Source organism: Phaenicophaeus curvirostris, chromosome 12 (assembly GCF_032191515.1).
Source record: "Phaenicophaeus curvirostris isolate KB17595 chromosome 12, BPBGC_Pcur_1.0, whole genome shotgun sequence".
Classification (NCBI taxonomy): Eukaryota; Metazoa; Chordata; class Aves; order Cuculiformes; family Cuculidae; genus Phaenicophaeus; species Phaenicophaeus curvirostris.
This window is the reverse complement of record NC_091403.1, coordinates 22,216,226-22,228,668: the sequence shown is the minus strand read 5'-3', so window position 1 is coordinate 22,228,668 and position 12,443 is coordinate 22,216,226. Positions and strand designations below refer to the sequence as shown.

Genomic DNA, 12,443 nt, shown 5'->3' with positions numbered 1-12,443 from the left:
CAACACCAGAAATAGTGACCAGATCTCACACCAGCACCAGGTTTCATGATATTTAAATATTTATTTAAGTTTAAAAATACTTTTCATGGCACCAATGATTTTATGCTAACTAAGAGATCGGATATGTAGAAAAAGGTACATCTGGAAGGAAAAAAATGTCACGTACAGTATTTGGCACATGAAAGGTTAATTTCTAGATTTTCCTTTTTATGAAAACTAAGAAATTCACATTTTCAGGTATTTTACCGTCTACTGCTTAAAGATGCAGTCTGCTAGGAGGAGATTTTTCTGGTATCAGAATCTATGGAAACAACGTTTGAATATAAAGACAGGTAAAACTAACAGGGAGTGAGACACGCGATGGGGTCTGGGACGGACAGGACAGCCGGACACTGACGGGTCACCGGTTCGCGGGGACTGCGGAGGTAACCGAGGGCATCGAGCACGGCACCGGGGAAGCCGATGGAGGGGGTTCCAAGGTGGGTTTGGCGCACGGGCCGTGCTGTGGGGCCACCACGCAGTCCAGCAGCAGCGAAGAGGAGGGGAGACACGGCGGGGTGGGGACTAACACTGCATAGAAACACCAGTGACTACGGGCTGAGGTAGGACCACTACGCTAAGAGTTCATTTTGCTGTGTTGCATAAAACAGGAGATCGTGGCAAAATCCACCCTTCGTCTCCTGGCAGCGTCTCCCACTCGAGAGAGCCGGGGGCTCCACGCCAAACCCTCCTCGGTCCTGGGTGCTGAGACACAACGGCTTCTGTCTTTATTCCGCTGACAGGCAGGAGTTCAGAGGGGCCTCCTTATTGCGGTGACCGACGATCCCAGCATGGCCGGCTCGCGGTGTTGGAGTGACCAGCGCTGGCAGCAGCTGAGCAGCCCCCAGGAGCGGCCTCGGCGGGGAGCAGTGCGCACACGTGCGACGATGGATAATGGGATGCTCAGACATAAGAACACGGAAATCGGGCTTTGTAAAACTGCAGTTATGGCCCCAGCTTACATAAAATCTCTCCCTGAGATGAAATAAAACTTGCACAACCTTTCCATTAAGCAGGTCCAGCTCCTCACCCAAACTGAGCAGAACCAGCTTTTATTGCTCCCGGTGGGGACAGGCTCCTGCTTCCCAGGTAACCAGAGCTCCCAGTGCTTTTGTCACAAAAACAATGAGTTGGGTTCGCTGATTTTTGCTTAAGAACAGCTCGGTTGAAGGGTTGTCCATGGGCTTGTTCAGCCTCGCCTCCGCTCCTGCAGGTCTGTCCTTTTGCTCTTCAGCAAAGCCACGAGAGTTGAGCTCCTCTGTCCCCTCCCCAGCCGTGGGTGACCTGCTGTCAGGCTCCCAGGTCGCGGCAGCAGCTCCTACTGCTCCACGTGCCCCGCGGGCACCGAGCCATCAAGTAAAAAAAGACTTGATTAGATTTGATAACAAAATAGCATTTTGGTGTTAAAATAGACCTTGAAACTGTCTTTTTTTTTCCTTTTTTTTTTCTTTTTGTGGGTTTTATATAAAACAGGTACAACTCCGGAGGCTGAAGGGCTTCCTAAGGAATCCGGCACGGTCGCTGCTGGCTGCGTGCCCGGCGTGCTCTCCGTGCCTTTGGCAGCACCGACGCTTCAAGGCTCAGAAGAAGCTGGGAACGGGGCGATCCGGGGTGTCCTCTGACACCGCCGCCGCGTAGGAGCCTTGCTCGGCGGGGAGGGGTTTCTGCGAAGCGGTGCTCGAGGGTGGTGGTGTGCACAGTGGCGGATTTAATCGCGTTAACAGTACACGAGTGTTGGAATTCATACTCAGTAGCACCATTGCTAAAGCTCCTGCATTGCACGGCCTCGCGAGGCTCCCGGCGGGCGCGATGGGCGGCAATAGGGAAGGAAACCCCTCTCGTTACTCGGTGCTGCCGAAGTCGTACGCGCGTCTGCGAGAATCGGAACGGTGTGAGGTGTTGTGCGGGCTCCGGGGGTGGGAGCAGCGCGGCTGAGCACGGCGAGGAGGAGGCCCCAGGGCTGCCCGCGGCCCCTTATTCCTCCCGGGAAGCCTCCTGGGCCGCGCCGTGCTCTGGGTCGGGAAGGGAGGATTTAGCGTGAGTGCCGAAGGACGGCGGCCGGTCTCTTCCCGGGCCCCCAGCCAGCTACGTGGCGGCTCCCGGTTCAGGTGTCAATGAGCAGGCTTACCACGGCGCGGACTTTGCAGGCAAACCATCGCCTGAGGGGACAAAAGTATTGGTAATGGAACTGCTCGAACTCGGGGGTCTGGCGGATATCACGGAAAAAGGCAGTGTCAAGGTCGGACTCAGTAAGGACGATCAGGAGGAGGAGCAAAACAAAGAGGAGTCCAACTGTCACAAGGAGCAAACGGAGGACACTTAAAACAAACTTATTCACCTGCTCTGCCTGCGCTGCCCCCAGGCTGCCCGGGCACAGCGCCCGCAGCTCGCCGCCCGCCTCCTCCGCCTCGGCCGCCGCCGGCGTGCCAGCCTCCGACTCCTTCTCCTCCTCGATGCTGCACGGGGCCCCGTTGGCCTGTCGCGAGAGCAGCATCAGCTCCAGGCTGTGCTCAGCCACCGGCGTGGGCAGCACGCTGTCTGCGGGGCTGTAGTTCTCGTCGGCGATGACGGCCACTCGCTCACTGCTCTCGGTGCGGCCGCCGCGGCCGGGGGCTGCGAAGGCGTCGCCGTGGGAGGCCGAGCGCACCGGCGTCGAGTGGGCGCTGTCACGGAGGGACTCCAGGCCTGCGGGGACAGCAGGGACAGGGGGACGCTCATAGAATCACCAAGTTGGAAAAGACTCACCCGACCCTCGAGTTCAACCATTCCCATCAATCACTAAACCGTGTCCCTCAGCGTGGTGCCATCCTCCTGGTGAGGGACACCCGCCTGCGCGGCACTGCCCGTTGCCTTCACTGCATTATCTGTCTCATCACTGGTTTGGCACTATTAGGCTTGTAAGTATTTTTTTTTTTTAATCCATGCTTATTTAACTAAAAGTGAGATTATTTAGATGCTTAATAAAGCGTTTATCTATATTGCTAAACCTGACATTTGATCGGTTTAATTTTTCACCCCGGAAGAGAGCAGGGGGTGCTCTCTTTATTCCCTCTTCTCAAACACCGATCTGGCATCACCCGTTCCCGGCTCTGAGCACTTCAAATGGATGGAAGGAGTGTGGGTTCTCCTCTGCTCCAGCCCTGCCCTGAGAGCCTGAGCCTTCATCAACACAAAACACCGACAGGGCTGTGATGGGCATCCCTCCCTCTGCTGGACCCCCTCGCCCTGGGGACAGGGCACCGCTGGCACCAGCCGCTTTTTCTTGTTGTTTTGGGTTCCTTGGGGCTGGCACCGCAGCCCCGAGTCCAGGCAGCCCCTGCGCTGCAGCTCGTGACTGCAGCAGTGATGTTCCAACACCGTGTGACTTGTCACCGTCCCCTGTCACCGGACCCCAGGCAGAGCCAGGGCTGGCATCAAACCACCACAAGCACATCTGTGTGCTCTCACACTGCGCAGGGACAGCCCCTGCAGCTCAAGGCCCCTCTGCCTCGATGCAGACCCGGGCAACCGAGGCCGGGATGGGGTCAGGGCAGAAACGCGCCCCGAGGGCTCCGAGCTGGGGTGGCCAGTTGGTTCCTGCCAGCCCTGATCCAGGGACTGAGGTAGTGAGTCTGCCAGCCCCCAGAGCCATCCTGAGGGATTTATTGACCCCCAGGCCAGCACAGTCCCATCCTGCCGAGCCCCCAGCCCTGAAGCAGCTCGGTGGGGTCCCAGCTGAGCCAGAGCCCCACGCAGGGAGCACAGTGACCCCAGGCTGCCTGGGGGAAAGGAGATGTCCCAGAGCCACAGCCCCATCGCACACACAAGACTTCCCTGCAGAGCAGGATGCTCCGGGACACGTGTCAGGGCAGAGCCACCGACAGCTCTGATTTCAATCGATTCACTGCTAAAAACTGCATTACACACAGGGGAACAGGAGCTGTGAGAAGAGCTGATGCGTACTCAACTGAATTGAAGCAGGGTGGGCTAGCCCCTTCTCCCCACTATAAACCCAAATTCCAAGAAAACCCGCCAGCGTGGCGCTCGTTCTTGCAGTTTTTCACAGCCAGAGAGGCAGGTGAAGGGCAGTGTCCCCTGGGTCAGGGAGGGTGGCGCAGGGCAGCAGTGGCCAGGACCAGCATGTCCTCAGGGTCACCTGCAGCCCGAGGACAGGGCTGGGCATCCCCAGCTGGAGGGGACACGGTGTCACTGGGTGACTCGGCCCCATTTGCTGCCCAAGGGTGATAGGAAGAGCCTGGAGCCCATCCTGCCCGTGTTCCCCAGGGCTTTGCAACCTCTCGCTTGTAAATACACCCCGGATGCCTCTGGATCCGCCTCAGCTTAACAGAGCGCCACCGCGGGCAGAGAGCACGAGCAGCTGCCCAGGCAATAAGCACAGTGGGGGAATAAACATGTTTGCACCCTGAAAGCTGTTTTCTCGTGTGTCACATGCCCTCGCTGTGCCTGCAGTGTCCCCAAAGGCACGGGGAGCAGTCTGGCTCCCTAGGGAGGGCGGCTGAGGGGTTGTCCCTGCTCACCGGTGCCAGTTCGCCCAAGATCCAAACTCCCCAACCACCGGCTGGCTTCACAGCTGAAGAATCCATGGGAAGTTGGGTCCAGCCTAAAATCTGGAGCTGTTTCACGGTAAGAATGACCCAGGGTCCAGCCACCACAGGAGACCCCAGCCTCCTCCCCAAGGCACACGCGCTGCATCCCACATTCCTGCATCTCCCAGGGCCCCTCCTGCAGTGCCCAGAGCTGCAGGCAGTGCAGCGTTACCTAGTGTGCGCGCATCCCCGGGGCTGTGCAGAGCATCGCGATCGAGGCTGAGGAGCGGCAAAGCCCCCAGAGCCCGGGCCAGCAGCCGGGGGCCCAGGGCCAGCACGCGGACCCGCACCTCCCGGCAGCAGTGGTTGATGAGCCACAGGCGGACGCTGACTTTGGTTCTAATCTTGACCAGGCACTTCACCATGGTGGCGCGGGCAGCGGCTGGGCTGCGGTGCCCACGGGGAATGGGGACGGCTGCTCGCCCGCCGGCACGACCGACACAGCCAGCACTGGTGCTGCCGGCTCTGGGCTCAGCGCTATTTTGGGCTCCCGCGTTTGCACGAGACCGAGCTGAGGTGAGAGCGAAGAAAAGCAGCTGCTGGCAGGGGTGGAGCTGCCAGGGCACAGGTTGTGCCGGGAGGCCCTACCAGCTCCGCGTCATTTGTTGTGAGAGGCACTTTAATGCTCTCACCACTTCGCAATAGGACAGGGACACACTGAGGTGGCGGAGGTGACCCTGCCAGGCACGCTCAGAAAAACAGCACTGACATCAGCCCTGGGCTCCCTCGACAAAAACAAATCCCTTTCCTGCTCGCAGGGCTGTGTCCCTTGGGGCAGGCAGCGTTTCTGTGCCCAGTCCCTGTCTGGGGCGGCTGCGCCAGGGCTGGTTCTGCAGCCTGGCTGGGAGCAGGGCGCAGCCGCAGCAGGTACAACATCCATGCCCATGCACGATTGTCCCCAGCCCCACGGGGCAGCCCCAGACCCACACAGGTTGCTGAGTTGCAGAGCTGGCTCCGGTGTTTTGCCCTCTGCCACCCTTCCTTCCTGGGTGCATCCCACCCTGCACTGCCCCGGCTGCAGCCTGGGATGGGGACATCAGCACTCCAGCCGGGAAAGACTGGTGAAAAAACATTCCTAAAGGTAGTGGCCACGGGCTGGCCAGGAGCACCTAGGTGGGTGACAAGTCCTTCTGCAGCCCTGTTTGTTCCTGTAGAGTGCTGGACCCTGGCCCTGGGGCACACGGGAATGCTCTTCCCTGCTGGGACCTTCATGGCTCACCTTGGTCAGAGCTGTCAGCCTGGAGTCTTCTCTTGTCTTTCTAGTTTAATCTACACTAACGTTACTGATAAATCCTCCTCTGCTTTACTTCCACACTAGAAAGGTGTGGGTCTTCCACTTCACCTGCACTCAGCTACCAATGCCAAACTGCCCCAAGCCACGACACTAACACCTGGTGCTTCACTGCGAGACCTGGGGACACATCGGGGACCTGTCCTGCCCCAGTGTCCCCACAAGTACCCGGGGGTTACAAAATCCTGATTCTCAGCTGGATGTGCATGTTGGCTTTTTGTGTGCACACGTGCAGCTGTGTGTGTGTCCCCAGCACCGGCTCCCGAGCCTCTCCGTACCGTACCTTCCATGATGGAGATGTGCACGGCTCTCCTCCGGGTGCGGGGCACGCTGCTCAGGCGGGGGCCATGGGTGATGGAGGGGCAGCTCCGACTTGGCACCAGCCCGGCCCTGGGGATAAGAATGGGGACGGTGTCAGAGTTCTGGGCACGTAGTGGCTCTCCCACTCGGCTCCCTGAATCCCTGGGATGCCCCGGTGGCGGCATCGCTGCGGTCAGGCTCTTACCGGTGAATCTCGGGTGGCTCCCTCTTGATCTTGGCACTGGACTCCATCACCTCCTTTGCAACACGGCCACTATGGGTGGGTCAAGAACAACGGCATGAGGACAGGGGCATCGCAGGGGTGAGACGCGAGCAGCTCCCGGCACAGCTGGACCCCTCCCCACGCACCTGGGCCAGGGCTCTCCCACAGCACCGGAGGGAAAGCAGCACTTGGGAAGAGCACGGATAGGCTGGGCTGGCACTTCTGCTGCCAAATTTTGCTGCTTCTCCTGGCATGAGAAGCTGGACCCCATGGGGGTCACGTCCTCCCCGGGACGGGGGACACAAGCCATAGGTGCCAGCAAGGAGGGTGCCAGCATCGTGCACCTTGCAGCCGGGGATGCTTTGTGGTCTCTCAGCCTGCAGACACGAGGTCCCAGGTCCAGGCTCTCCCTCCAGGGCCAGGGAGGAACAACCCCCACCCCCACCAGGAATTTAGGAACCACAGTGGTTTGTTTCATTCCTTGTTCTCAAGAGCCAAACCCCAACCCCCCACTCCCACATCCTCTCTCCTCCCATCCCTCCAAAAATCTGCCATTTCAGGGCAGGGAGAGGGATGTCAGCTGTGAAGCATGGAAAGCAGGGGTGATGATCTCAGCAAGGCCACAGTGCTGTAGCAGGAGAACCTCCAGTGGCAGGAGTAGCCGGTCCTTGAAACGCTTCAGCCCTTTCCTGTTCTCACAGCACTTCCAATGGAGCATCCAAAAACACCTGCAGCAGCTGCTGCTTGCAGTCAGCATTTACCTGTATCGGAACCGGCTCCCCTTGAAGAACAAGTTGCTGCTGGACACTGTCCGGACCTGGCTCGACTTCTCCAACCTGCAACAGCACCAAGAGCTGCGTGAGCACCCCAGTGGCACTGGCTGGTGGGACATGAGCACCTGGAGGTGCAAAACACCACCAGGAGTGACCCAAGCCACCGGTAGAGGTGCAGTGGCACTGGCCGGTGGGACACGAGTACGTGGACCATCACGTCATCACTCCCAGCCTTCTCTGCCAGCACAGCCCGGCCCTGCTGGCAGCGGGAGCATTGACCACCAGTGAGTGGAGGATCCGTGCAGGAGGTGCATGGGGCTGATGCTCCCCAGGGAAGGAACCAAAGCCCTCGTCTCACAGGGACGTGGGCATCAGCCCGTCCCACACCGGCTGGCACTCACTGGGGTCAACCTGGCCAGCGGCAAAGAAAACTACCAGGAGGGCTAATCCTGTCACCTCCTTGTCCCACGGGAGCCAGGCCCTTGTCCCAGGAGGAGCCCGGCAGCACCTCAGCTGAGCCCACAGGTCCACGGCTCTGGGCGTGTAATCCCATGGTAATTTCCTGACATGATTAATCATAAACAGATTTGTAAAGCAATATCGCAATTTCATTCCATGTTAATATAATGAGAAATGAAACCTGCTGATTGCAATATTCCCAAGGAGAATACATCACACGCTTTATCCCGCGTCTCGCTGATTAAAATAAAACTCATTACGAAGCACAAAGCTGGCTATTTTTAAGAACCACACGAGTGGGATGGTAAAACCAAAGTCTTCCACCTGCTTTTTCGGCCCAGCCCAGCTCACAACCTCTCCCTTTCTGCCTGACAGCCCAATGAACCCAACCAGAGGCAGAAAAGCTGCCTCAATCGCTGTGGACCTAGGAGCCCAGAGCTCCTGGGAAGGGGAAAACCTTTCCTCATCCTCCCCAGGCAGGAGCTGCCAGTGCTCGGGGGTGACCCAGCACCAGGAGCCGCAGCAATGGTTCCTCGAGCCACTGTCCCCAGCTGCCCGTGCTCGCAGCTGCAGCCCAGGCTGCACACCAGTTCGGCAGCCCCTTCGCTATTTCCCCTAAATAATTCACTCATCCCCAAATTGCTCAGAAGCAGATTATTATTTTGAGCTTTCCCTGTTAGGAGACAGGCTTTTCTACAGCACCCAGGATGCTGGCTCGACCGCAGCAGGGATTGCGGGGTCGGATTCAGCACAACCAGACCCTGTAAAGCCATTCTGAAAACCCACCCTGAGTATCAGGGCAGAAAATATCCCTGAGTTTTGCTGCATGCCGCGGCAGCCAGGCACTTACTTGTAGAAAGCCTGGTTCTCTATCCCACACTTCCAGAGGTGCTTGCAGGCTTCTGGCGTTGGGGCAAAATACGTAAGAACGATTTTCTTTTCCTAAAGAAGAAATAGAAGGAGTTAGCAAGGGAAGAAAAGAGAGGGGCCCACACGTGGGGAGTGCAGAGCTGGGAAGCAGCACGGGCATGGGGTGGATCCTCCTCCAGAGCCCTCAGTGCACGGGGGATGCCAAAGCCCCAGCCCACACCCAGCAGGATGCTTGGCAGGAGGGATGGGCAGCCGGGCACACCAGTGCCCTGCCACCCTCTCCTCTTCCTTTTCTGTCTTTTTGAATGTCTAGAAATACATTTTTTTAATATATATATATATATCTCATGCTGGTGGCTTGCATGGCAGCCAGTTTTCAGCCAGAGGTTTCCAGGCAGGTTTCACGAAGCAGGACTGACCAAGCGTGAAGGCGATAAGGGATAATCACGATGAGCCCAACTGCAGCACGCGGCCGTTTGGGCAGGCAGGGCGAGAAGCTGCAGAGGGCAGAGCTCTGGCCATGGCACGGCCAGGGCTGGCCCCGCGTCTGCAGGTTCTGACGCCTGGAGCAGGAGCTGGGAGTGAGCCCAGCGCTGCTACCGAGCTGCAGCCCCTATCCCCATGGAATCACAGAATGGTTTGGGTTGGAAGGGACCTCAAAGCCCATCCAGTCCCACCCCTGCCATGGGCAGGGACACCTCCCACTGCATCAGGGGCTCCAAGCCCCATCCAACCTGGCATTGAACCCCTCCAGGGACGGGGCAGCCAACACTGCTCTGGGAAACCAGGACCTCTCCACCCTCACAGCAAAACATTTTTCCCTAAGATCTCATCCCAATCTCCCCTCTTTCAGCTCAAAACCATTCCCCTCCTCCCGTCCCTGCCCTCCCTGATCAAGAGCCCCTCCCCAGCTTCCCTGGAGCCCCTTTCAGTGCTGGAAGTGGCTCTAAGGTCTCCCCAGAGCCTTCTTCAGGCTGAACAACCCCAACTCTCTCGGCCTGTGCTTGTTCGGGAGGTTCTCCAGCCCTCGGATCATCTCCGTGTCCTTCCTGTGCTGAGGACTCCAGAGCTGGGGATGCAGGGCTCCAGGTGGGGTCTCGCCAGAGCAGAGCAATGAAAGCAGAATTGAGGGGCAGAGGGAAAAGACACTAAACCCATGTCCCTGCACGGCCGGGCACAGGATGATGTTGTGGAGGCTGCATGGAGAACTTGCTGAAGTAACCACAGCAGCTGCGCTCAGAAAGTCCCACGAGGGGGGAAAGCACTCACCTCTTTCTGACTTACATACAAGTAGAAAGTCTTCCCTTCGAATTTCATTTTGGTCACCTCATTCCTGAAACGCCAATGACAGGCAGGTGAGAGGCTGGATCCCAGGAGCAGCTCTGGGCAAAGCGCTCGCCGGGAGCTGTGGGTCACAAGCTGGTGTTTTGGGGACAGTCATGGGGAAGCCTCAAGACTCCAGGTTCAGTCCCTGGGAGGTGCCATGGGGCGGTGAGAGGAGCCTGGGCTCAGAAACCAGGAGCTGGAAGGGGGAATGCCCTGAGGTGAAGCTGACGGTCACTGGGGCATCTCAGAGTCTCCAGGGACCCCATCGCTGCTCACTTGCCAGGTGGTAACGCCAGCGGCAAGGGACGCAGCAGCCAAAATCTGAGGTGCAGTAAAGACCAAGGAACAACGCTGGGTTCAGAGAGGCTGGGGGCATTTTTAGTGTTTTGGCCAACACATGGACAACGCAGGTTAACATCGACAAATGCAGAGAATAAGAAGTTTGAGGGCAACAAAGCAAATGGAGAGAGACCGCGGCTCGCATGGGACAGCCCTGATGGACTGACCAGCAGTGGGCTTAGGGGTCAGGGTAGGGCAGTCCAGAGAGCCTGCAGCCCAGCGTACGGCTGTGGAGGCAGAGAGGCTCCTGGACTCCTCCAAGGTGGGCAGGAAGAGGTGACACCCTAGGTACCCATCATAGGCTCTGCACCATCCTCCCTGTCTCAGCAGATCCCCGTGCCCTGGCAGTGCGGCAACTGTCAGGAGGACCTGTTTTCTCCTGTTGCTGAGACGCAAGCCCGTGGGCACGCTGGTGTGAGCGTGTGGAACACGGGATGGGTTTTCCAGCTGCCACAGCATCACTGCCTGCCACATTCCCTGCTTGGACCCTGTCCCAGCTCAGACACGGGCACTGGGTGCACTCAGCACTGTCCCATATGGGTGCATCTCTACCCTGGTGTGCTGTGAGCACCTGAGGACGGCACCCATTGCTGGGATCTCCCCGTCCATGGGAGCTCACTTGAGCACCCCTCAAACACCCCGGGGTGACGTGAGGGCCTCATGGCCCCCACCCCACAGCACTGTGTGCATCGCACGACTGAGCGAGCCGAAGCAAACCAGCCGGCGCGGCTCCAAGCAAGCCAGGCGCCACGGGCGATGCTGGGGTGGGAACTCACCACTTGATGAAGTGAACTCTCTTGTTTCCCTGCAGAACGACAAACCCAAAGGGAGTGAAGGCCAAAAACGCTGCATTCCCCGACACGTCCTGGAAGAAAACAGCAATTGCTCAGCTGACCTGACAAAGCTCACATGTCCTCGGCAACCTCAGCCCTGAAGGAGGTGGTGGTGCAGAATCCCAGCATAGGCTCTGCCAGCGAGATGCTTCTGGCAGGTCCACCGAGACCAGGACACCCTGCACACCCAGCAAAACCCACAGCAAATAACAGGACAGCCAGTCCAGCAACTCTAACAAGGAGAAACCACAACCCAGCTCCCAGACCCAGCAGCCCTGAAGAGGAGTGAATAGCGAAGGCAGTGCCCCACCAGCTCTTTCACTGATAATTAAACCAGAAAATGGTGAAAACCTGTTACGCTTCACTCCCTTCGAGCCCTGCGCAGCCAGTGCAGCTGGGCGGCATCGCAACGGTTTAAACCAAATAATTAGTGTCATGTATGGAGCAAGGCAGCAGTTTAACTTAATCACAACGTCTAGACTCCAGGGAAGCAATCATTAACTGCACTGGTGTGCACAGAAAAAAACAGATATACGCTGAGTTTTAAAAATATTATGAAACAGTTGTGGCTGCTTAGTTATTGTTAGAGCCCCCCTGACTCCTATTTGGTTGGAAGATGTCCTGGTGGCTTTTGAAGGATGCTGAGCCAAAGGGAAGGAGCACACCATGCTCAGGATTTCTGGCGCATCGGGCAGGAAAAGCAGGCAAGGAATTACAGGGGCGGTTATAGAAGAGTGATGCTGGACTGGTGTCTGCAATGTTTTCTTGGGGGAAAGCGTGGCATGGGGCGTCTCAGTGGCGAGCGGTGCTGCCCTGAGCCCACGGGGCTGATCTGATCACTGCTGGGATGTCCCGTGCCCAGGATCTCCCCAGATCAGGGGTACAACTGCCTCACTTTGCTCCCAGTAATCTCTGAACTCTCGTGTCTGAGCTCATCATAGAGTGGTTTGAGTTTGAAGGGACCTTAAAGACCACCTAATTCCAATCCCCCTGCCACGGGCAGGGACACCTCCCACTGGACCAAGCTGCTCAAGGCCCCATCCAACCCGGCCTCGAACACCGCCAGGGATGGTGGAGCCACAACTACCCTGGGCAACCTGGGCCAGGGCCTCCCAACCCTCATTGTGAAGAATTTCCTCCTTATGTCCAGTCTAAATCTTCCCCTCTCCAATTTAAAGCCGTTCCCCCATGCCCTATCAGGGCATTCAGAAACTAATGGGGTGCCAGGCTGGAGGCTGCACAGTTTTGGGGTTGCTGCTTTGGGATAAGAGGAGTGAGGCCAAGCTCGTCCTCGTCATGGAAGAAGGGGAGCTGGGTGCCACAAGGAAGGGAGGGTCATGTTGAGGGCAAGGACAAGGAGCCGGGGTGCAGAGGCTCAGCAGGGGCTGGGGATGCTAAATGGGC

General features: G+C 58.0%; 2 protein-coding genes across 3 annotated transcripts in view; both read right to left on the bottom strand.

Annotated features, from left to right (window-relative positions):
- Window positions 1-12,443, bottom strand: part of ANKRD34C (ankyrin repeat domain 34C) — a 202,875-nt gene that overhangs the window by 137,791 nt on the left and 52,641 nt on the right. The gene's annotated exons all lie outside the window — the stretch shown is intronic.
- Window positions 1,678-12,443, bottom strand: part of FRMD5 (FERM domain containing 5) — a 90,981-nt gene continuing 80,215 nt past the window's right edge. The window contains exons 8-15 of one of the 2 annotated variants that reach the window (XM_069866637.1): window positions 10,983-11,071; window positions 9,811-9,874; window positions 8,522-8,613; window positions 7,201-7,275; window positions 6,422-6,490; window positions 6,200-6,306; window positions 2,378-2,724; window positions 1,678-2,198 (exon numbers count right to left, since the gene is read on the bottom strand). In XM_069866637.1, coding sequence (XP_069722738.1) covers window positions 2,151-2,198; window positions 2,378-2,724; window positions 6,200-6,306; window positions 6,422-6,490; window positions 7,201-7,275; window positions 8,522-8,613; window positions 9,811-9,874; window positions 10,983-11,071 — 891 coding nt within the window. In that variant the 3' untranslated portion in view covers window positions 1,678-2,150. Of the gene's footprint in view, window positions 2,725-6,199; window positions 6,307-6,421; window positions 6,491-7,200; window positions 7,276-8,521; window positions 8,614-9,810; window positions 9,875-10,982; window positions 11,072-12,443 lie in introns of both variants that reach the window. The other variant, XM_069866636.1, reaches the window with a different exon arrangement.